This window comes from Eleutherodactylus coqui, chromosome 7 (assembly GCF_035609145.1).
Source record: "Eleutherodactylus coqui strain aEleCoq1 chromosome 7, aEleCoq1.hap1, whole genome shotgun sequence".
Taxonomy (NCBI): Eukaryota; Metazoa; Chordata; class Amphibia; order Anura; family Eleutherodactylidae; genus Eleutherodactylus; species Eleutherodactylus coqui.
In genome coordinates this window covers 173,946,374-173,971,569 of record NC_089843.1, presented here as the reverse complement: position 1 = coordinate 173,971,569, position 25,196 = coordinate 173,946,374, and the positions used below count along the sequence as shown (strand labels likewise).

General features: G+C 45.2%; 1 protein-coding gene across 1 annotated transcript in view; it reads left to right on the top strand.

Annotated features, from left to right (window-relative positions):
- The window catches only part of LOC136573557 (melanopsin-B-like), a 95,535-nt gene that overhangs the window by 18,344 nt on the left and 51,995 nt on the right, over window positions 1-25,196 (top strand). The window contains exons 4-7 of the mRNA XM_066574827.1: window positions 14,201-14,404; window positions 18,766-18,937; window positions 20,335-20,490; window positions 22,384-22,491. Coding sequence (XP_066430924.1) covers window positions 14,201-14,404; window positions 18,766-18,937; window positions 20,335-20,490; window positions 22,384-22,491 — 640 coding nt within the window. The remainder of the gene's footprint in view (window positions 1-14,200; window positions 14,405-18,765; window positions 18,938-20,334; window positions 20,491-22,383; window positions 22,492-25,196) is intronic.

Sequence of the window (25,196 nt, the reverse complement as noted above, 5' to 3'; positions counted from 1 at the left end):
GGAGGTAGATGCCTCCGAGTTTGGTGTGGGAGCGGTACTGTCCCAAGGTCCCTCCACTCTCACCAACCTTAGACCGTGTGCCTATTTTTCTAGGAAGTTTTCGTCCACCGAACGGAACTATGATATAGGCAACCGGGAATTGCTGGCGATTAAGTGGGCTTTCGAAGAGTGGAGGCATTTTTTGGAAGGAGCCCATCACCAGATTACGGTACTCACTGACCATAAAAACCTCACTTATCTAGATTCCGCTAAGAGGTTAAATGCTCGGCAAGCCCGCTGGGCCTTGTTTTTCTCTCGGTTCAATTTTGTTGTTACCTATAGACCCGGTTCTAAGAATGTCAAGGCTGATGCCCTGTCTAGGAGTTTTGGTTCTCCGGAACCTTCCGAGCCGGAGCCTGAGAGCATTCTCTCCCCTGGGGTGGTCCTCGCTGCTGTCTCCTCCGACCTTTCACCTCTCATTCACGCCGCTCAACAATCTGCTCCTGAAGCCCTTCCGGAAGGCAAATTATTTGTCCCGTTGTCACTGAGATTGAAAGTGTTAGAGGAGACACATGCTTCAGTCCTAGCTGGACACCCCGGTATCAGGGGTACTCTGGAGTTAGCGGCCAGACTCTATTGGTGGCCGCACATGGCCAAGGATGTACGGGTATTTGTGTCCGCGTGCCCGGTTTGCGCAAGGGGGAAGAACCTCAGGAGACGTCCTGAGGGGCCTCTTCTGCCCTTGCCCATTCCGTCCAGGCCATGGTCCCATTTGTCCATGGATTTTATTACTGATCTGCCATCCTCGCTGGGGAATACGGTCATTTGGGTAATAGTTGACCGTTTCTCCAAAATGTCTCATTTTGTTCCACTTGGCAAGTTGCCTAACGCCAAACTTTTGTCTGAGATGTTCATCAAGGAGATTGTTCGGTTACATGGGATCCCCGAGGATATTGTGTCTGATAGAGGGGTTCAGTTCGTCGCTCGCTTCTGGCGAGCCTTCTGTAAAAATCTAAACGTTAATTTGTCCTTTTCCTCCGCTTTCCATCCCGAGAGTAACGGACAAACGGAACGGATGAACCAAGAACTTATCCAGTATCTGCGACTGTTTGTCTCTGATAACCAGCATCAGTGGGCCAACTACTTACCTCTCGCCGAATTTGCTATTAACAACCATGGTAACTCGTCGACCCAACTGTCACCTTTTTTTTGTAACTATGGGTTCCATCCCCGGTTCTCGCTTTCTACTCCTTTGGTCTCGAACAATCCGGCCGCCGACATATCCGCCGAAGAACTGTGCACAGTTTGGGCCCAGGTTCGTAAGAACCTTCAGGGTTCCCAAGAGAAACTGCGTAAATACGCAAATAAAAGACGTACTATCTCGGCACCTTTTGTGGTCGGGGAGCAGGTTTTATTATCATCTAAGAATCTGAGACTTAAGGTTCCCTCCCTGAAACTTGCTCCTCGGTTCATTGGCCCATTTACGGTTTCTCAGGTTATCAACCCGGTGTCATATAAGTTGGCACTTCCTGACCCCTGGAAGGTCCACAAGGTTTTTCACAAGAACTTGCTTAAGAAGTATGTGACTCCAGTTCTCCCCACCCAGAACCCGCCTCCTCCCTCTCTGGTACAGGGGGAACTGGAGTATGAAGTAGAAAGGCTTGTGGATGCCCGACGGGTTAGAGGTGGGCTGCAGTACCTGGTCCACTGGAGAGGATTTGGCCCTGAGGATAGGACGTGGGTCCCTGCCAGGGACGTTCATGCGCCACGCCTAGTCCAGGCATTCCACAGGGCTTTCCCGCTTAAGCCCGCACCTGGCCATGGGGGTCCGGTGTACCCCCGTAGAAGGGGGGGTACTGTCAGAACCGGCAACTCTCGGGGCCGCCGTGCCCGCACCACCGGTCCGGCCACCCGGGGTACAGGAGCGCGGCGCAGAGGTACCCCGGTTCTTGTGATCTCCCCGGGCCGCTGTAAGACTGGTCGCCGCCGGGTTGCTAGGGAGGCAGCTGGTGCTTCTAGTGTCCTGACTACCAGGCTGGCTTCCCTAGTAACTGTCTGTGCAGCTAGACTGGGGGCGTGTCCCCAGCACCGCCCTGATTAGCCCTGCTGCTGTCAGGCTCCCCGCCCCAATCAGCTTCTGGGGCGGGAGCGCTGACAGCATTTAAATAGGTGTGTTTTCCTCTCAGGCCTCGCCAGTGTTAGTTTGGTTCTCCAGCTGCACCCGCGTTTATCCTGACTGCTCTTGTGACCTCGGCTTTTCTGACACCTGCTTTTGGACTTGACTACGTTTTTGCCTGACCCCTCCGTACTGCGTACCCTCTTGTTGCCTACCCGGATTGTCTGACCATTCTACCGTTGCTTGTCTCAGTGTCTGTTTGTCTCCCGTGTCCCGCTCCCTAGTGAGGGTAGGGACCGTCGCCCAGTTGTCGCCCTGGGGGTTAGCCCAGGGGGGCAAGTAGGCAGGGACAGGGGTTGCGGGATATCTCAGGGAACCCCATATCCCGGACACTGTCCTGACACAGGCAGTGTGGTTGTTCCCACCAAGTTAAAAACTATACAAGATTTGGCCTGCCTGTCACTGCCTTCCGTTTACAGCATCTCTGCTGGGTGTAGTAGTTGGTGAATTAATACCCAGCCTTGCGCATAATTGTTTCCTGCCTCTGCAGTGCGTTACGTACGCGAAGTCAGCCTCCAACAGGGCAATCGAAATACAGTGTATATCACAGGCAGTGTGGTTCTTCCCAAAAACTTCCAAAAAATACAATATTAGGCCTGCCTATCACTGCCTTCAGTTTACTGCATCTCTGCTGGGGGTAGTAATTGGTGAATTAATACCCAGCCTTGCGCATAATTGTTGCCTGCCTCTGCAGTGCGTTACGTACGCGAAGTCAGCCTCTAACCACAGGCCAATAAGCGGCACATTTAATCACAGCGTTCTGTTTCTGCTAATCTCGTAATACACCATGCTGAGGGGTAGGCCTAAAGGACGTGGACGGGGGCGAGGACGCGGAGACCCAAGTCAGGGTGTGGGCACAGGCCGAGCTCCTGGTCCAGGTGTATCGCAGCCGACTGCTGCGGGATTAGGAGAGAGGCAAGTTTCAGGGGTCCCCAGATTCATCTCACAATTAATGAGTCCACGCGGTAGACCTTTATTAGAAAATGAGCAGTGTGAGCAGGTCCTGTCGTGGATGGCAGAAAGTGCATCCAGCAATCTATCGACCACCCAGTCTTCTACGCCGTCCACAGCTGCAACTCTGAATCCTCTGGCTGCTGCTCCTCCTTCCTCCCAGCCTCCTCACTCCATGAAAATGACACATTCTGAGGAGCAGGCAGACTCCCAGGAACTGTTCTCGGGCCCCTGCCCAGATTGGGCAGCAATGGTTCCTCTCCCACCAGAGAAGTTTATCGTGACCGATGCCCAACCTTTGGAAAGTTCCTGGGGTCCGGGGGATGAGGCTGGGGACTTCCGGCAACTGTCTCAAGAGCTTTCAGTGGGTGAGGAGGACAATGACGATGAGACACAGTTGTCTATCAGTGAGGTAGTAGTAAGGGCAGTAAGTCGGAGGGAGGAGCGCACAGAGGATTCGGAGGAAGAGCAGCTGGACGATGAGGTGACTGACCCCACCTGGTTTGCTAAGCCTACTGAGGACAGGTCTTCAGAGGGGGAGGCAAGTGCAGCAGCAGGGCAGGTTGGAAGAGGCAGTGCGGTGGCCAGGGGTAAAGGCAGGGCCAGACCGAATAATCCACCAACTGTTTCCCAAAGCGCCCCCTCACGCCATGCCACCCTGCAGAGGCCGAGGTGCTCAAAGGTGTGGCAGTTTTTCACTGAGAGTGCAGACGACCAACGAACTGTGGTGTGCAAGGTTTGTCACGCCAAGATCAGCCGGGGAGCCACCACCACCAGCATGCACAGGCATATGATGGCCAAGCACGCCACAAGGTGGGACGAAGGCCGTTCACTGCCTCCGGTTTGCACCACTGACTCTCCCCCTGTGCCCCAACCTGCCACTGAGATCCAACCCCCCTCTCAGGACACAGGCACGACTGTCTCCCGGCCTGCACCCACACGCTCACCTCCGCTGTCCTCAGCCCCATCCAGCAATGTCTCTCAGCGCAGCATCCAGCCGTCGCTAGCGCAAAAGTTTGAGCGCATGTACGCCGCCACGCACCTGCACGCTCAAGCGTTAAACGTGCACATAGCCAAATTGATCAGCCTGGAGATGCTGCCGTATAGGCTTGTGGAAACGGAGGCTTTCAAAAACATGATGGCGGCGGCGGCCCCGTGCTACTCGGTTCCCAGTCGCCACTACTTTTCCCGATGTGCCGTCCCAGCCCTGCACGACCACGTCTCCCGCAACATTGTACGCGCCCTCACCAACGCGGTTACTGGCAAGGTCCACTTAACAACGGACACGTGGACAAGCACAGGCGGTTGGCCACTTTATCTCCCTGACGGCACATTGGGTGAATTTAGTGGAGGCTGGGACCGAGTCAGAGCCTGGGACCGCTCACGTCCTACCCACCCCCAGAATTGCGAGCCCCAGCTCGGTGGTGGTATCTGCGGCGGTGTATGCTTCCTCCACTAAACCACCCTCCTCCTCCTCCTCCTCCTACGCAACCTCTGTCTCGCAATCAAGATGTGTCAGCAGCAGCACGTCGCCAGCAGTCGGTGTCGCGCGGGGTGGCAGCACAGCGGTGGGCAAGCGCCAGCAGGCCGTGCTGAAACTACTCGGCTTAGGAGAGAAGAGGCACACGGCCCACGAACTGCTGCGGGGTCTCACAGAGCAGACCGACCGCTGGCTTTCGCCGCTGAGCCTCCAATCGGGCATGGTCGTGTGTGACAACGGCCGTAACCTGGTGGCGGCTCTGCAGCTCGGCAGCCTCACGCATGTGCCATGCCTGGCCCACGTCTTTAATTTGGTGGTGCAGCGGTTTCTGAAAAGCTACCCACGCTTGTCAGACCTGCTCGGAAAGGTGCGCCGGCTCAGCGCACATTTCTGCAAGTCCAACACGGACGCTGCCACCCTGCGGACCCTGCAACATTGGTTTAATCTGCCAGTGCACCGACTGCTGTGCGATGTGCCCACACAGTGGAACTCTACGCTCCACATGTTGGCCAGGCTCTATGAGCAGCGTAGAGCTATGGTGGAATACCAACTCCAACATGGGCGGCGTAGTGGGAGTCAGCCTCCTCAATTCTTTACAGAAGAGTGGGCCTGGTTGCCAGGTCCTTGGGAACTTTGAGGAGTCTACCCAGACGGTGAGCGGCGATGCTGCAATCATTAGCATCACCATTCCTCTGCTATGCCCCCTGGGGAGGTCCCCCTTCAAAGCATAAAGACGCGTTGCGCTCGGAAACGGAGGCGGGGGAAGACAGTATGTCGCTGGATAGTCAGAGCACCCTCATGTCTATATCTCAGCACGTTGAGGAGGAGGGGGAGGAGCATGAGGAGGAGGGGGAAGAGACAGCTTGGCCCACTGCTGAGGGTACCCATGCAGCTTGCCTGTCATCCTTTCAGCGTGTATGGCCTGAGGAGGAGGAGTTTCCTGAAAGTGATCTTCCTAGTGAGGACAGCCATGTGTTGCGTACAGGTACCCTGGCACACATGGCTGACTTCATGTTAGGATGCCTTTCTCATGACCCTCGCGTTACACGCATTCTGGCCACTACAGATTACTGGGTGTACACAGTCCTCTACCCACGGTATAAGGAGAACCTTTCCACTCTCATACCCGAAGAGGAAAGCGGTTCGAGAGTGATGCTATACCACAGGACCCTGGCGGACAAACTGATGGTAAAATTCCCATCCGACAGCGCTAGTGGCAGAAGGCGCAGTTCCGAGGGCCAGGTAGCAGGGGAGGCGCGGAGATCAGGCAGCATGTACAGCGCAGGCAGGGGAACACTCTCCAAGGCCTTTGCCAGCTTTATGGCTCCCCAGCAAGACTGTGTCACCGCTCCCCAGTCAAGGCTAAGTCGGCGGGAGCACTGTGAAAGGATGGTGAGGGAGTACGTAGCCGATCGCACGACCAGCCTCCGTGACGCCTCTGCTCCCTACAACTACTGGGTGTCGAAGCTGGACACGTGGCCTGAACTCGCGCTGTATGCCCTGGAGGTGCTTGCTTGTCCTGCGGCTAGCATCTTGTCAGAGAGGGTGTTTAGTGCGGCTGGGGGAATCATCACGGATAAGCGCACCCGCCTGTCAACTGACAGTGCCGAAAGGGTTACACTCATAAAGATGAACAAAGCCTGGATTTCCCCAGACTTCTCTTCTCCACCAGCGGACAGCAGCGATACCTAAACAATACGTAGGCTGCACCCGTGGATGAACCCATTGTTCTCTATCACCATAAAAAACGGGGACCTTTTAGCTTCATTAATCTGTGTATTATATTCATCCTCCTCCTCCTGCTCCTCCTCCTGAAACCTCACGTAATCACGCAGAACGGGCAATTTTTCTTAAGCCCACAAGGCTCAGTCATATGACTTTTGTAAACAATGTTTATACGTTTCAATTCTCATTAAAGCCTTGAAACTTGCACCTGAACCAATTTTTATTTTAACTGGGCTGCCTCCAGGCCTAGTTACAAATTAAGCCACATTAAGCAAAGCGATTAATGGGTTTCACCTGCCTTCTTGGTTGGGCATGGGCAATTTTTCTGAGGTACATTAGTACTGTTGGTACACCAATTTTTTTGGGCCCTCGCCTACAGTGTAATCCTAGTAATTTTTATGGGCTTCGACTGCACTCATGCTACAGCAAGGTGTGTGGGGTTGGCCCACACTTTTGCTACATAAATGTAACTGGGGCCTTGTCTATACTGCAACTACTGAAATGTGAAAGAGACTGTTATCTCCCTAAACTGCTGCAACGGGAATGTTACTGTGGCCTGTCTTGACTGCTACTACTACTGAAATGGAACTAATACTGTGCTCCCCCTATACTGCTGCTTCGGAATTGTTACTGGGGCCTGTCTGGACTGCTACTACTACTGAAATGGAACTAATACTGTGCTCCCCCTATAATGCTGCTAGTGATATGTTACTGGGGCCTGTCCGTAATGCTACCGCTGAAATGTTACTAATTCTGGGCTCTGCCTATACCGCTGCTAATGCTATGTCACTGGGGTGTGGAAACGGAGGCTTCCCAAAGACATGATGGTGGCAAGGCCATTTCCCACCAACGCGGTTACTGTTAAGGTGCATATAACCACGGACACGTGGAGAGGACACGTAGTGCCCCAAAAAAATCCCCCTCCTCCTCCAACAATGAAAACATTCTTGCCAAATACCTTTGCATTGGTCCGTCTAGTGGCAGTCCAAGAATTTCACCTTTACTGACACAACAAGAGAGTCCCCCCGCCCACTTAATCCTGGCCACCTTCCGAAAACCAACTAAATAAAACCGCGCTACTTGGTCCGCTGTCGCCACCACATTCCCACCAACGTGGTTACTGTTAAGGTACATATTACCACTCTGACTGGGGCATGCACTGTGGGCCGAAGCACACCTGTATTGTATGTGACGTTAGCTCTGCTGAGCAGGGCACTGCAATGGGATACATTTATGTACCGCTGATGGGTTCCAGGGAGCCACCCATGCTGTGGGTCCACAGGGACTTCGCATTAGGGATTTGTACCTGCCAGTGTCTATGTATTAAAAACCCCGGTCAGACTGGGGCATGCAGTGTGGGCCGAAGCCCACCTGCATTTAATCTGACGTTACCTCAGCTGTGCTGGGCAATGCAATGGGATATATTTATGTACCGCCGGTGGCTTCCTGGGACCCACCTATGCTGTCGGTCCAGACGGAGTTGTAACTGCATGTGTCTACTTATAAAGAACGCCAGTCTGACTGGGGCATGCAGTGTGGGCCGAAGCCCACCTGCATTAAACCTGTAGTTACCTCAGCTGTGCTGGGCACTGCAATGGGATTTATATGTGTACCGTCGGTGGGTTCCAGGGAGCAACCCATGCTGTCGGTCCACACGGACTTCACAATAGGGAGTTGTACCTGCCTGTGTCTACTTATAAAAAACCCCAGTCTGACTGGGGCATGCAGTGTGGGCCGAAGCCCACCTGCATTTAATCTGACGTTAGCTTTGCTGTCCAGGGCACTGCAATGGGATATATTTATGTACTGTTGGTGGCTTCCTGGGACCCACCTATGCTGTCAGTCCACACGGAGTTGTAACTGCATGTGTCTACTTATAAAGAACCCCAGTCTGACTGGGGCATGCAGTGTGGGCCGAAGCCCACCTGCATTAAATCGGACGTTACCTCAGCTGTGCTGGGCACTGCAATGGGATTTGTTTATGTACCGCCGGTGGGTTCCAGGAAGCCACCCATGCTGTCGGTGCACACGGAATTCCCATTGTGGAGTTGTACCTGCCTGTGACTATTTATAAAAAACCCCGGTCTGACTGGGGCATGCAGTGTGGGCCGAAGCCCACCTGTATTTAATCTGACGTTAGCTCTACTATCCGGGGCACTGCATTGGGACAAACTACAGGAGCAATACAGCGCTAATGAGACATGCACAGCTACGCTAGCATTGGAGTCCGCTGTAGGCCCGCGATTGCTGAGGGTTTGTGCAGAGGTCTATGTCCTGGGTGCAGTGAAAGTCCGCTTCCTGCCTAGGATTGCTGAAGCTGGGGGCCGAGGCCTATGTCGTGGCCGCGGTGCAAGTCTGCCATGTTTGGCCGGTCAGATCAATTTTTGGTTCATGTCTTGGGTTTCCTAGGACCCACCTATGCTGTTGGTGCAAACTTAGCTCCCATCGCGGTGTTTGACCTGTCTGGCACAAAGACACTGACTGACTTGGGTAGGGGGCAGAGCGCAGACGGCTTTCCCCTTGCAGTGTAGATTGACCTATGCGACACCTTGACAGAATGAATAGTGTGTGGCACATTGCTATGCCCACGTGTGCAGCTCCTGATGGAGGTGGCACAGGATTGGATTTCTCATTGCTTCTGTACAGCATTGTGGGCTATCGCCCCGCTCCTTTTAAAGAGGGTCGCTGCCTGGCCCTGACAACCCTCTGCAGTGTGTGCCTGCAGTTCCTCCTCATGGCAGATGCACTTATAAATAGACATGAGGGTGGTGTGGCTATGAGGCCAGCATGTGGCATGAGGGCAGCTGAAGGCTGCGCAGGGACACTTTGGTGTGCGCTGTGGACACTGGGTCGTGCGGGGGTGGGGGGTGGGCAGCATGTAACCCAGGAGAAGTGGCAGCAGAGTGTCATGCAGGCAGTGATTGTGCTTTGTTGGAGGTAGTGTGGTGCTTAGCTAAGGTATGCCTTGCTAATGAGGGTTTTTCAGAAGTAAAAATTGTTGTGAGGAGGGGCCACTCTTGCCGCTATTGTGGCTGAATAGTGGGACCTGGGAACTTGAAATGCAGCCCAACATGTAGCCCCTCGCCTGCCCTATCCGTTTTTGTGTCGTTCCCATCACTTTCTCTAATTTCCCAGATTTTCACAAATGAAAACCTTAGCGAGCATCGTCGATATACAAAAATGCTCGAGTCGCCCATTGACTTCAATGGGGTTCGTTACTCGAGACGAACCCTCGAGCATCACAAAAAGTTCGACTCGAGTAACGAGCACCCGAGCATTTTGGTGCTCGCTCATCTCTATTAATAACCTTTAGTTAGACTGCCCTCTTGGGATTTGGCTGTCAGATGTAATAGCTAGAGATTATCAGTTTATGAGAAGTTGATAAAATGTAGTGGAACTTTAAGAATATATGGGCTAATAATAAGGATTGGGAACTGAGCCCTATACTTTGTATAGTACCACTTAAGGACCTCTGAACTTAGTATTTAAAGAATACTGGAGTTGTTTAATTTATGTGTGTTCTTGTCTAATGTACTTCGCCGTAATAATTTTATATTTTAGAAATAAAAGTGATATATTAAATAATTTTTCCCTTCGGAGAATTTTAACTTAAAACTCAAGTCCAAACACAGAAGTTTTACTACAATCCTCAATATTGAATTTGCAACACCAAGAAGAAAAAATTATTATGGATAATCGCAGGATCGATGGACATGCTAATGATATGCAAATGATAAAAAAAAGGGGGAAAAATATTCAAAACATATTGATTTATTCTGTATTGAGTATGAGCGCCATATGCAGAAATACACACACTTACATGCCTGGGCATGCTGTTAATGAGATAATGTTTTCCTGAGGAATGTTCTGCCAAATTGAATATACTCGGGCAAGCATATCATCACGATGTGCTGCTGGAAGCTCCCTTTGCAATTGCTGAACAATGACGTTCCAGATGTGTTCAATGAGAGACAAGTCCAGAGATGCTGCTGGCCATGTTAATACCTTTAGGCCATGCAGCCTGATCACAGGTGCAAAAACATATGGCCTGGCGTCGCTTTGAAAAACATCTCCTGGGACACTTCAGACAAATGGCTGCACGACTGATTCCACGACCAGATCAACGTAACACTGAGCTGTTAGCATACCTGTAATTAAGACTAGAGGGGTCCGACTACTGTACATTATGCCAGGCCACACCAAAATCCCAGGAGTAGGACTGCTGTGATGTTCCCTCTAGAAGGCATCTTCATGGCGTTGCCCACATGGTCTCCAGACAAATCTCTGGCTATCATTGTTTCTGAGACAAAAGGCGGACGCCTTACTTAAGATCTCAATTCCAGCCTCCATTACCATCTTACTCTGCACCAGGATAGTCTTTGTGAGTGGTGGTGTGAGGTCAATGGAACACTTGTCGCTGGATGTCTAGCTAATTATTCAGTGTTGTCATTGAGGTTCGCCATTCTCCCAAACACTGGAACACCCAACACTGAACAGTGCTGACATCTTGGCCTACATGTGTAGCATGTTCATCACACAATCATACCACAAGACGTCATCCAATTTTGTGAGATTTCATGTGGCTGAAAAAAAGCTTTCGATCTAGCTTTTGGACCATTGAAACTCCTCCCACATGCCACAGAGTTTAGTTTGAAAATGTGATTATTTGCATATCTTTGCAACATGTTCCAATTCCTCAATATGTATAACCTTATGACTTTTCTTTCTTGGTGTTGCAGTTTCAGTGTTTAGGCTTGTATGTTCACAGAACCTAATAAAGTCTTTCCACAGTTGTGTTAGGTCCCTCACAGACTATGGGCTTATTCAGACGAGCATGTTTATGTGCGTACATATGTCTGCACAAAACCACGCATCTATTAGAACCATTGGTTCCCTATGGTGTGTTCACATGTCTGTGTTTTACAGGTGTGCAAACTCATGTACCTGAAAAATATAGGACATGCGTGCACCATAGGTCCGGGGTGCGTGTCAATATTCCCTGCAGGGAGTCTCCTTGTCACTGGACACTTTGACAGCACTGTCACAGTGTTCAGTGACAAGGGGACTCCCTGCGGGGAGTAAAGAATCTACTGTCAAGGCCGTGACAGCTGTGGCTGAGGATTGCGAAGCTCTCCCATTGATTTCAATGGGGCCTGCTGCTGCTGGCGGCCCTATTGAAACCAATAGGATGCCGTACACCCGTGGTAAATTAAATAAATGGCCGAGCGCTGCCTGTGATTGGCTGAACGCGCTCAGGTGTCATTCAATGGGACACAGCCCTTTCAGCAGCAGGGATTTAAAATCCCCATCTGCTGAAGAACTTCATTACAGTGCAGGGAGAACAAGTGGCTAGACACGCTGAACCCCAGCAGCGGCGGACAGGTGAGTATATATTTTTTTTATTTTTTACTACAGCTAGGGATGATTTTCAGGGAAGGGCTTATATTTAAAGAAAAACACTGCAAGGGTTGACGGCAGGCCATTGCTTTCATTGCAGCAGCAGGCCGGTTACAGGGAATTCTAACTCTCACTCACAAGTATCAGTGCAGAACTCCAAAAACATCAACTTCAGCACATTTCAGATTTCTCTATATTGCTTACAGAATGTTATTAATTACTGTAGTAATATACTGTAAGACCTCATTAACAAGGGTACATTTGCACTCTGTATTGTGCATGTATTTTTTTACACACAAGATATGAGGAGCTGATAATCCCATTGACTTGCATTGGGGAATTCAGGTATGCATTACTTAGGTGCATGGGAAAAAACACACCATGTTCTATCTTTGTCCATATTAAGGAGCAAAATAGCCTATTCAGGTCAGTGGAATCCCGTAAATACTCAGTAAATGTATGGGATACATGCATATTAAATGTGCATTTACGCATGAAATCAATGCGGCCTTATTGTGTTTTTCTTGTTTGGATGAAAAACGTAATGAATACGTGCACAAAAAAATGCAATAAGGTCTTTCTTCAGACCAACATATTTGCACATGCTTTCGTACGCACAAAAATTGCCCGCGAAAAAGACAGAAAATAGAAACTATTTATTTCAGTTAACAGTCTGGAATGCTGCGTATTTCTAGCCCAAAATGGAATACGTGCGATCGAACTCTAAGGCCGCTTTCATGCAACCGGAGGAGGGGAAATAAAAAGCACGAGATTTGTGTTGTGAAATGCATAAATCTCGCACGAATATGAACCCCATTCTTTTCAATTGAGTCGTACATGAGCAATTTTTTTAAGCATCGTGGTGTGAGGAAAAAAAATCATGTGTAGTGGCCCAGCGAGTCCTACAGAACTCTCACACCAACGCTTGTCCTGCCACACTTGTCTGTGTGCCGCCCTTGGACATAGAAAATGCCATCTGTAGGAGAGACCCTGTTTCTCCCCTTCTCTCCACTAAGCCTAGAGCTTACCTCTGATGTCAGCTGGTGTCCTATTGGCTGATAGTCAACTTCAAACTCACTGGTGCAGAGTCCAAGGGCGGGAAAGTAGCCACACAAGTCCCTATGCATAAGTGGGAGGAGTCAAAAAAGTGTTGGAAAGAAAGGGAGAAGATAAAAGGAGGAGTCGATGAGCAGTTAAGGAGACGCAGCCAGGAGTGAGAGAGGAGAGATTGTAGTCAGGTCATGTCGTAGGAGGAGGTACGAGTAGAAGAAAGAGCAGACAGTATCTGCACGTTTCCTCCCAGGGTCGAGCAAAGTCTCATTCCGCTCCCTTGGTAATCCACGGCAGAGAGGAAGAGAACTTTTCTAAGGTCGGTCTTCTACTAAACAATGAGTCTAAAACTACCCGGTAAACTCAAAGCCAGGATTAGATAAATGGCCACTTTACACTCTGCTTCACCTACACTTTACTAAACCTAAATCAACCCTTTAGTTAGAACAACTAGTGGGGAAGTTGTCTTGCAAATCAGTTCAGAAAAAGGAAAGAGAGAGCACTGAAATCAGTTCTTAATCCCGTCAATATTGCTGTATTCTACTCCGTGTTCAATTCACTGCATACTGCTGTATCTGCTTGTACCATTTCAAAGCACCGTTGTGGAGATTGTATTTTCTACTGTTACAAAAATCAGCCTAGTAAATCTGCGAACTCCCAGATTACTATCACAAGCTACTAGACTTGTCTCAGTTATTTCTTTGGCATTCCATCCCGAGGGTCCAGTTGGAGTACTGGTGTCACGTATGACAAAACAGGCCTTCCTGTTACACACACTACGGTACATTCCTTGGGTCGCTGCACAACCCCCGAGCAGATCATTCATAACATCACTGTCTGGAGAGACCACAGAGCCACCCGTTATAACCCTTCTGCAAAAAGCTTGTGGTTCCCCTCACTTTGGCGCGCTGTGGCTCGGCCGTTGCACATGCAATGTCCCACCTTTGCATGGCCCATTGTTTTCAATGGGGTCGGCAAAGCATTGCACAGTGTGTGAGGCGATGTTACTTTCCACTGAGCTGATGCTACTTGCCACCATGTGAAAACCCCAGTGATACAAAGCGTTTTCATGTGAAAACAGCTTCACATCCCTGTAGGCATTCCCTTCGTCACAGCCGCAGCCGAGGATCCCGGAATTCTCCCATTGCGTTCAATGGGTCTGGTACTGCTACTTCTGGCCCTATTTAAAACAATGGGCGATATCGCAGAAAGACAGAACATGCTGCAAATTTTTTTTTTTTTCACGCAACATCACGTGAGCGAAAAAATTGGAAATGGGAATTAAACCAATCATTAGTTTCATAATCATGCATTCACTCTCTGGCATTGCACAATTTTATCGCCAGTGTGAAACCATCCTTCGTGTTTACATGCTGTTAGGATGTTTTCTGTTAAAAGTACATTTACTCTGACTAACCATGTTCTCCCGCTTTTTCTTCCAGCCTGCAACATCTATGCATTCTGTGGGGCGTTATTTGGGATAACTTCAATGATGACTTTACTGGCTGTTGCTATTGATCGTTACCTCGTTATAACCAAACCATTACAATCCATACAATGGTCATCAAAAAAGCGGACTGTGCACGTCATTGTTCTCGTCTGGTTTTATTCCTTATTGTGGAGCATGGCACCACTGCTGGGCTGGAGTAAGTGCAAGCACTTGGACATATCTTTGAGAATACATATAGACATTGAATGATGGCCAAGAGGCAGTCAGACAGATTAACCCATTTTTGTTAAATCTTTCGACTGTTCTAAACTAAAAGCAGATTTCATCTTATGCAATATTACTTAAGATTATAAGACTAAATGTCTAAGACCGTATTGCTCACAATGATTTTCGAGTTTATAGTGTGGTTTTTACCTGATCTAAACGCCCATTTACACGTAATAATTATTGCTCAAAATTAGTTCAAATGACCAAAAATGAGCGATAATTGTTACATGTAAATGCGGGCATCGTGCACTTTTCATTTGAACAATGATTTTACGGTGAACTTAAAATACATTGTTCAGCCACTGGAGATAAAGTATCTCTTAACAGACCGCATGCTGTTTATCTCCACGAGAGTCATCAGATAACATTGTAACCTGACGGCAGCCACGATGAGAACAATGCAGCTGTTTAAACAGCTGGGCGTGTGATTAATCACATGCTGGGCTCTGCAAACCGCTCATGAAGGCCCTTTTACATGCAAATGAAGATAATAAAGATTTAATGGCCATTAATACTTTATGCAAATACATCTCTAAATCTTTCAATCTTTCAGTAGTTTGAAAGATTATCTTTGTGTGTAAATGGGCTTTTAGGCTAGGTTCCATCACTGCTGTGGGTTCCATTTTACTGCTCTATTATGGGAGCAGAAAAACAGATTTTGCTGGCAAATGGATCCTTCTTATAACAGAATCAAACTGTGCCAAAATGGAACCCATTTACTATATTGTGGTCCGCTTGGTTTCTATCCAGCTGTCCAATATTTCCCAGATGAATGGTACGCCATTTTTGCGGAAATATATAACAAAGGCTACAAATAGAGCCTTCAATGCTGATGTGAACATGGCTCTATTCATGTTGTGTTACTTCAAGGAACATTGAGATGTAAGCTATCAAAAAAGGGGGATTAGGTATAATTAAACAGTACCTTCCGATGTGGTGCCACCCTACATACAGTAATAAAAAAAATGGGTAAAATTAGGGGGAAAAGGCAGTTGGGTTTATAAAAATATATTACTTTTATTAAAAGAATCTAAAAAAACATTTGTCAATGAAGTTGGGATTTCATGAGTAGTGCTATCCATTGTGATTTGCCAAGCAATAAATCGTCTAATTTTTTGCAAAATCAAATCAGGTCATCCTGACCCGATTTTTAGCAAAAACTGTTTTGCTAAAGAGAGGTAAGTGTATGCGCACACATGTGTTCTCTATGAATGCGGTTCAGTTTTTAGCACTGTTGCCTTTCAGTGCTGGGGCTTTAGGTTCAAATCCCATCAAAGATACCCTTCTGCAGGGACATTGAAAAACTCCACTCTGATGTTGTTCTTGGCCAAATTTGAGCCTAGAACTACAGCAAAACAAAGCAGCTGTCTGCTCTGCTCCAGAGAAGAACAACAAGAACAAACACAAAGAACAAACTCTATCCAGATATTGCCATTGGTCAGTTTTAAACAAATGTCTGTGAAGCTGATTTTTATTCCCATTGATTATTATTTTTTGAAAATCAGGTTGGGTACTCCTGACCTAAATATCTCAAAAATCTCAACACTAATCATGAGTAACACCATCAGCATAATCATACCATGATCAACAATCCACCAATATAAATTATCTTGTAGAAAGCCCATCCAAGGACGGAAACTCCATTTATATAAATCCATGCTCACAAAAGCTATTCATTGCCGGCAGGCCATACTTGTTCATTTTTTTTCCTAATTATACTGTTATGAAATGTAACACACTAACAGGCATTTAGAGTCTGAAATGTAGCTCTTGGTTTTTTGCAATTTCTCTGAGCATTGCACAATCGGACTTTGCGGTGAATTTGCCAGAATCTCCACTCCTGCGAAGATTGTCAACAGTCTTGAATTTTTTTCCACTTGTGAATGAAATAATGGACTTCAAATTTCTTGGAAATTGCCTTATAAGTTATAACCCTTCCCAGATTGATGGGCAGCAACACTTGCTTCTCAAGGACGATTGCTGGTTTCTTTGGCTTTGTTAACACACCCCGAATGCTCCAAACCAGCAAGCTGCCAAAACAACTGCTTTTATAGAGGTGGTCGCACTTGAATAATAAATCAAGGTTATTTAATTAGCAGAAGCTAGCTACTACGGTACTTACCCATTTAGTTCCTATGAAGACAGTAAAGGTGCACTTAATTTTTTACACATCTTCTGCATTTTGGGCTGGTAATTTGTCATGTATTCATCTGAGATTGCATTTACCCAATTTTAAGACCTTTTTATGTCCTGATATGTAAAACCATATAATTCAAAGAGGGTGTACTTCATTGTTCTCATGCTTGTCCTCAGATAATTGTGATACTAATTCAACTTAGAAGAATATCGTCTTGAATGTTCATGACCTCACACCATGGCATCAATCTAGTTTAGGAGAATATCATGCTGAACGCCTGTCTCCTTAGTCCAGCTTCAAAGTGATGAAGCATGTGCCTGCATAAGCTATCTGTTTTTTACAAGTTGAGCCACATTAATAGAGGTCCAAAATGTAGAAAACATATGGGGTATTGGTAAATGTTTACTTTTTGCTAGTTCTTGAATATATAACTTGAACACAGACAGATAATATGGACAGCTAAACTCTATGGGAGTGATGAAAACAGCTGAGCACTGCAAATGCATGTTTCCAGCACTGAAAAAGAGTTTAAAGGGTGCAGTTAAACACATGCTTGACTGTAGTTCATTGGAAAACTATTTAATTCCGCGTTCAGTTGGCTGGCGGAGGGTCCCCCCATGTGAACCCTACTTTAGTAATTTGACACCCTTTCCCATTTCTCTAAAATGTATCCAGTGGATTAGTATTACTGTACCTATGTGCTATTAGAGATCTAGGAGTTGTGGCTAATGATACATGTTCAGAAAGGGACAACTGCAATCATATGCATAATTTAAATTTCTAATACTTTTTTTTACAGTTAATGAAAATCAGTAAACTAATCTCTAATTTGGAGTCACAGATATACTACAATTTGTAGATTATTTTAAAATTACAACTGCTGTTAACAAAATCTTGGTATTTTTCACAGAGGCGTAGTACACCACCCCTTAGATCAGAATCTTATCTGCATGAACTCCCACCAATCCCAAGAAGAGGATCCCACTCCCCCATTTCCTCTGTACCTCTGCCTTCAGTGGTGGCTCCCCCACCAAGCTAACATTTATCACTAATATTATATGTTTGAAAGCCCCCTTATTGAGCGAGTACCCCAAGAATGTCAGCTGTTAATTTTCTGCAACCCAGCATTCACAGAGCAACTGGTTACCTGCTCTTCCTCTAGTCTTGACTTGCGGCTGCCAGAGCTCAGCATAATCAGACTGAAAGACTCACAAAAAGGAGAAAAGTGCTGCTGAGTCTCCACTGTAAAAAAAACTAAAACCTTTCTGCTACAGCAACCGTCATTGTAGCCGAGCTGGACACAAAGAGTGCCTCTACCCTGTCAGTGATGTGATCTAAAGCAGACAATTGCTGCCATCATGGCAGAGGTGTTTTGTGTATCAGGCTCGGCTGGGGTGGCTGCAGTAGCAGAAATAAGTTGATTTATTTAGTGTGGAAACTTAGTTGTGCTCTTCTCCTGTGTAAGTCTCCGGCAGCTGCAAGTCAGGACTCCTAGAAGAAGCAACGGTCTTACACCAGACAAGTGTAGCTAAAACAGTGTGGCACATCATACTGAGGGCTGCAGGATCAAAGTAGAATCAGCCATTTTATTTAGTGTGGAAGGAAATAGTGTTGTGTCTGACTATGCGGGGCCCAGATGGCTGCTGCATAAGTTAACATTGCAGTGAATAGTGATACTATACATTAGCTCCTTCTTTCTCTTGGGAACTAGCTGGCACCTCCTCCTCCTTCTCTCCTTATTGCGCCCGGGGCACATGCCCTACCTGCCCACCAGCTACACCACTCGTTTGCAGCAACATGTGTTCTGGGAAACTGTCACAATAAGCTGTTGGTCATAATTGCTTCTCTGAGCACTTCATTGACATCCAGCTTAGGGACATCTCAATTCTTGCATTAAGTTTGGGTTATTTTCAGATTTCTCCTACTTGCTGGAGGTGATTGAGACATTATCTTATGGAACTGATTCAAGTTGAGTTTCATTTTCTAACAAAAAAAACCTGAAAGATATAGAAGGAATGTTATGTCTGATCAGAGTACATTTTTCTTTGTGAACATTGATTTCAATACATCAGTTAACCCTAAAACATGACATATGTTAAATTTATATTCTATTACCTCTTGTATTTAATGTGTTAATTGTTTATTTCTGTTAGGTTCCTATGTGCCTGAAGGTTTAATGATATCATGTACATGGGATTATATGACATCTACACCTGCAAACAAAAGTTACACTATGATGCTGTGCTGCTTTGTCTTCTTCATCCCACTTATTATGATATTTCACTGCTATTTACTCATGTTCCTGGCAATCAGAAGTACTAGTAGGTAAGATACTTGTATACTTACATAGTAACTAATCTTCTATGAGGTTTATGATATGTTCATGACTGGGCAAGTTTATCAGTAATGTCTTCTAAGGCTAAAAACACATTCATTCAACGGATTCCAACAATATGAAGTGTATGGGAACAGCCCAACTGTTACTAGAGGAATGATGGATTAAGTAGGTTAGATTTCAACATGACCCATTCTTTATCGTTTTGGAATACATGGGAAATAAGAGGTGGCGGTAACAACGTGTATATATATATATATATATATATATATATATATATATACACACACACACACACACGACAGCAACATATATACTGTAACATATATGTCTGTTTTATCTGGAACTTGTATGCTTCGAAACGTGTTACAATATCGGGACTAATACAATTCTTTCACACTACTTATATCCCCATTGTTGGGTTCTCCAACCTTCTTTGTTAGAACTTTTGTGAACATGGCAGCTGAGTAGAGGATGTTAAAATCTGCATTTGTACACATGGTCACTCGCCCCTGTTGCCGACTTTCAAAATCTAGCTCATATGATCCTACTTCAGAAGATGGATTGGAATTAATTGCATGCTTTTCTAATGTAGCAGCTGCTAGGACAGGAGTTATCCAGATATGAAAGACTAGAAGGATTTACTAGACATTATGGTAATGGTGTATCTTTAAGGAGCCTTGTGTACCATTACTAAGAAAAGGACCCTCTAAGGGGTTGTCCCACTTTTAGCTATTCATGGCCTATCCTCAAATTAGGTCATCAATAGCAGATCAGTGGGGGTCTGCCACTCTTGACTTGGTAATCAGCTATTACCCACAGACTGGTATTTGTGTGTACAAAGCAGTTTTTTCTGTGGAAGCAGACAGCTCCATACCTTACACAGTGGCCTTGGCTGATATTGCATGTTGAGATCTTGTTTAATGGAATAGAACTCAGCATGCAATACCAGCTGGGGCCACTGCACAATGTAAGGAGCTTGTCTGCTTCCACAGAAAACCAGCTCCATGAACACAGTTACCAGCCCAGTGGAAAAGTTGATCGCCAGGGGTCATGGACATTGGATTGCCACTGATCTGCTATTGATAATTTATCCTAAAGATAGATTAGTAGTGAAAACTTATTAATAGGCTTAGAATCTTTATACATTATAAAACTTACTAATAGGCTTAGCACTGATTGAACTATTTCAGTACAGTCATGGACGGAGAAGGGGTCAATTTCTTGAAGTCTAATCTTCCAGATTATCAGAGAAGTAAACTATTCCCAACAATATGCTGTTAGTAGGTAGAAGTGCTTTTAATTAGGATCTGAAGCCATAGCTGAAACCAAAGCCCAGATGCTGCAATGTATTTAAGTAAGGTAATAACTGAATGTTCATCCTCAGGAATGTTCAGAAGATTGCATCATGTGGACGGCAAACCGTATTGTCATCGTCTATGAAGAAGGAGTGGAAAATGGCAAAGATTGCGTTTGTCATTATAATTGTCTATGTGTTGTCTTGGTCTCCTTACGCCTGTGTCACGCTGATTGCATGGGCTGGGTAAGCAAAATTAAAGATATTTACAAAGTATTTTAATACAGACGATAAAACTTTTCTCACTACTGAAAAGTCTTTCACTTTTATACACCCGCCTGTTTCATTGTAGTGAGGCTGGTCATGCAGTAAATAGTGAATAGTCAAAGACCGGAGAAGAATCCAGCACTTTCATTAAACATTCCTATTTATAATAGCATAATAAGCTCAGTTGGTCTAACAGAGCATGTGGATCCACTTATACGTTTGAGTTTACATTTTTTGTTCACAGCATACTAGACTTTGTAACATGAAAGACACTTAAAGCTAAAACCATTATGAAGCAATGAAAGAGTTTGAACTTTGAAAGATATTTCAACCTTATTTGAGGACCTACAGCTTTTAGCGCTGATGTATATTTTTCCCTGCGAGATATGTTTAAAAAAATGTGTAATAAATCTGTTTAATTCATGGCTTTGAAATATCTAGTGCTTAAGCACAGAATCCCCAAGGCTTCACAGTTTAACACTACCTCCAATTGTCTGCTCCCACTGGCTAAGTGCTCAAATGTCCTCTTTCAGGAGAGTTTCCATTAGGTTAACTAATACAGATGTCAAACTAACTGGCCTGTAGTTCTCAGCTTTTTCTCTACTACCTTTCTTATGGAAGGGTACAATAGATGCCATTCTCCAGTCATTATCACCACCTATTAGAAGGAACTTTTAAAATAAATGAGTTAAGAATTCCAATCTGTGATTACTGGAGCTCTAAGAACTCCAGGGTGGATTCTATCTGGACTAGAGATGAGCGAGCACCAAAATGCTCGGGTGCTCATTACTCGAGCCGAGCTTTTGGTAATGCTCAAGAGCTTGTTTCGGGTAACGAACGTCATTTAAGTCAATGGCAGACTCGAGCATTTTTCAAGGTGACCCATGCTCTGCATTGTTTTCAATGGAGCCGCGACTGCTGCCGGCGGCTCCATTGAAAACAATGGTCTGCCGGCACCCCTGAATTGTTTTTCAGGGAAGGGCTTTACATATAAGCCCTTCCCTGAAAAACAATTTTAGTGTAATAATTTTTTTCTTTTACACTAAAATGATTGTTTTTTAGGGAAGGGCTTATGTTTAAAGCCCTTCCCTGAAAAACAATCACCGGGTGACGGCAGCAGGATCCTCCACCGCAGCTGTCATGTGTGACAGCTGCAGTAGAGAGTTGAAGAATTCCTCTGCTGCATCTGTCACAGATGTGGCAGATGTAGCAGCAGGGAATTCTTTTTACTAGCATGCGGCAGATGTGTTCTTCATCCCCGCGGGGGAGACAGCAGCGGCGGAGAGGTAAGTTTATTTATTTGTTTTTTACACTAAAATGATTGTTTTTTTAGGGAAGGGCTTATGTTTAAAGCCCTTCCATGAAAAACAATTCAGGGGTGCCGGCAGACCATTGTTTTCAATGGTGCCGCTGGCAGCAGCCGCGGCTCTATTGAAAACATGTGGGGAGGAGAGGGTGAAATTTTTTGAGCACCCGTGCTCGGCTCAAGTAACGAGTACATCAAGCAGGCTAATGCTTGAACGAGCATGCTAGCTCATTTCTAATCTGGATCCATCACATTAACCAACTTTAGACGTGCAAGTTCAGCTACAAGATCAGCCTCCAAAGAGTATAAATGGTAACCTGAAATAAATTCCTTAGGGATATAGTTCCTTTTCTAATAGATATGGTCCTGATTAATTTTTCATTGTGTCTTGTGTGTCTTTCATAGCAAAATTCTGTAAGTGAATTTCTAGTGTTCCATTTTCTTGGCTCTCTCTATGCACGGTCTAGCTTTCTACCTCTAATATCTATCTTGTGTTAATTAATTTTGAAAGATCTGATAAAAAATTTACGAATCATGTACTGATTTCTTATCCATTTCTATTACAGCCATGGGAAATATTTAACACCATATTCCAAGACCGTCCCTGCAGTTATAGCTAAAGCCTCTGCCATTTATAATCCTATTATATACGGAATAATACATCCAAAGTACAGGTAAATCTTTTTTCACATCAGATTACATATACCGCTATTGAAAGGAAATGTATCACCTATATTTATTTTACTAATTAAAATTAGATAGTGAAACATTTTCAATTTTTCTTAAGTTTTTATTTGCCGATTGTAGATTTCCTATTCTATTACCTGTAAATGACTATGGGGGGCGGCCATCTAACCTTTGCTGCAGAGACATGCTTTACAGCAGCTTCATGCGCACAATGTACGGGAGCTGACCAACTGATTTCTATGGGAGGCTATGCTAAGCATATTGTGTGACCTCTGCAGTGGTCATTGTGCAGGGAGAAGGAAAAGATAAACTGACCATTACCCGTTGGGAAGGGTGGATCTTGGGTTATCCATATACAAGTGTTAACTTGCATTGTAATTGCACATTGACTGCTGAAAAGTGTTCTCTACAGAAAAAGACATTTCAGACTATTATAAGGCTAAGGGCTCCTTCACACTGGTTATAAAATCGTGCGATGTGAGAGTGAAAACGCATAATTATGAAACCAGTGATTTTCAATGGTTTCATTCCCACTTGCAATGTGAAAAAAAAAAGACAGCATGTCCTATCTTTCTGCGATGTCGCCCATTTCTTTCAATGGGAGAACTCTGCGATCCTCTGCAGTGATATGAGGCTGAATATAAAGAAGAGTTCTATTGCACTCCCAGCAAAAGTGAAATGGGCTGTACTCACTCGGGAGAGGGGAGGAAGCCAGTGTACATCGGGTTCCTGCCCTCTCTTGTTCCAGGAAGGCCTTGTATAATAATGCTGTAGGTCCTGCGTCCTATGCCCGGTATAACCAGGCCCACAGCCAATCCGTACGATCAGAATGACTGTTTATTAAAGAGGTACTTGGATACTTGAAAGAGGCTTGTTTTGCTGAAACGTGTTGTATGTACATAGGACTCTCCAGGTGGAGAGTCCTTCTGTTACCTTCCTGGACCAAGAGAGGGGGAAGTTATTTACCCGATGTACACTGGGTTCCTCCCCTCTCTCGAGTTTGTACAACCCATTTAACTTTTGCTTGGAGCGCTATAGAACTCTTCTTTATATTCATTGTGGACCCCCATCATGTGTTGATTGGGGGTTTATTTTTGTTCATTATTGCAGCTCTCCACTGGGTGGATCGCAAGTGGATTGGACAGTCTCCCTCAATTATTACTTTATTGTTCTCACCTCCCAAGGCATGATATGCAGTGATATGAGGCTGTTTTCACATGAAAACTCCTTGCATCCACAGGGCTTTCACGGCCCGATAACACCCTTGCCAGTATGAAGGAGCCCTTAGTGGTCAGTGTAAAAATTGCAGGATATTAAGATGTTTTTTAAGTGCAGATCAAAAATATAACCCCAAAATGTTAAGTATATCTATATATATATAAAAACAAAAGCCCTCACTGACTCACTGACTCACTGACTCACTGACTCACTGACTCACTCACTCACTCAATCACTGACTCGTCAAAAGTTCTCCAACTTCCCTATGTCGTAGAAACATGAATTTTGGCACAAGCATAGATTATCTCCAAAATAGGAAAAGTAATTGGGTCCCAACTCTATTATTCAATTCTAGCACAAAAAAATTAGCGTCCAAATTTTACGTACGGAATCTAAATCTCTCACTTCCCAATGTCATAGAAACTTAAAATTTCGCACGGGCATTGAATATGTCATAAATAGGAAAAGCTAATGGGTCCCAACTCAATTATTATATTCTATGCACAAAAGAATTAGCGTCCAAATTCTACATACGGAATGTAATTTTCTCACTTTCCGGTGTCATAGAAACGTGAAATTTGGCACGACCATTGATTATGTCATAAATAGGGAAAGCTAATGGGTCCCAACTTGATTGTTCAATTCTGTGCGCAAAAGAATTAGCGTCCAAATTTTACGTACGGAATGTAATTTTCTCACTTTCCGGTGTCATAGAAACGTGAAATTTGGCACGAGCATTGATTATGTCATATGTAGGAAAAGCTAATTGGTCCCAACTCAATTATTCAATTCTATGCGCAAAAGAATTAGCGTCCAAATTTTACGTACGGAATGTAATTTTCTCACTTTCCAGTGTCATAGAAACGTAAAATTTGGCACGAGCATTTATTATGTAATAAATAAGAAAAGCTAATGGGTCCCAACTTGATTATTCAATTCTATGCGCAAAAGAATTAGCGTTGAAATTTTACGTACATAATCTAAATCTCTCACTTCCCAAAGTTATAGAAGCATGAAATTTGCCATAAGCATTGAATATGTCATAAATAGGAAAATTTAATGGGTCCCAACTCGATTATTCAATTCTAGTGCAAAAGAACTAGCGTCCAAATTTTATGTACGGAATCTAATTCTCTCACTTCTTGGTGTCATGGAAACATAAAATTTGGAACGAGCATTGATTATGTCATAAATAGGAAAAGCTAATGGGTCCCAACTTGATTATTCAATTCTATGCATAAAAGAATTAGCGTCCAAATTCTACGTACGGAATGTAATTTTCTCACTTTCCGGTGGCATAGAAACGTGAAATTTGGCACGAGCATTGATTAGGTCATAAATAGGAAAAGCTAATGGGTCCCAACTCGATTGTTCAATTCTATGCGCAAAAGAATTAGCATCCAAATTTTACGTACGGAATCTAATTCTCTCACTTCTTGGTGTCATAGAAACATAAAATTTGGAACGAGCATTG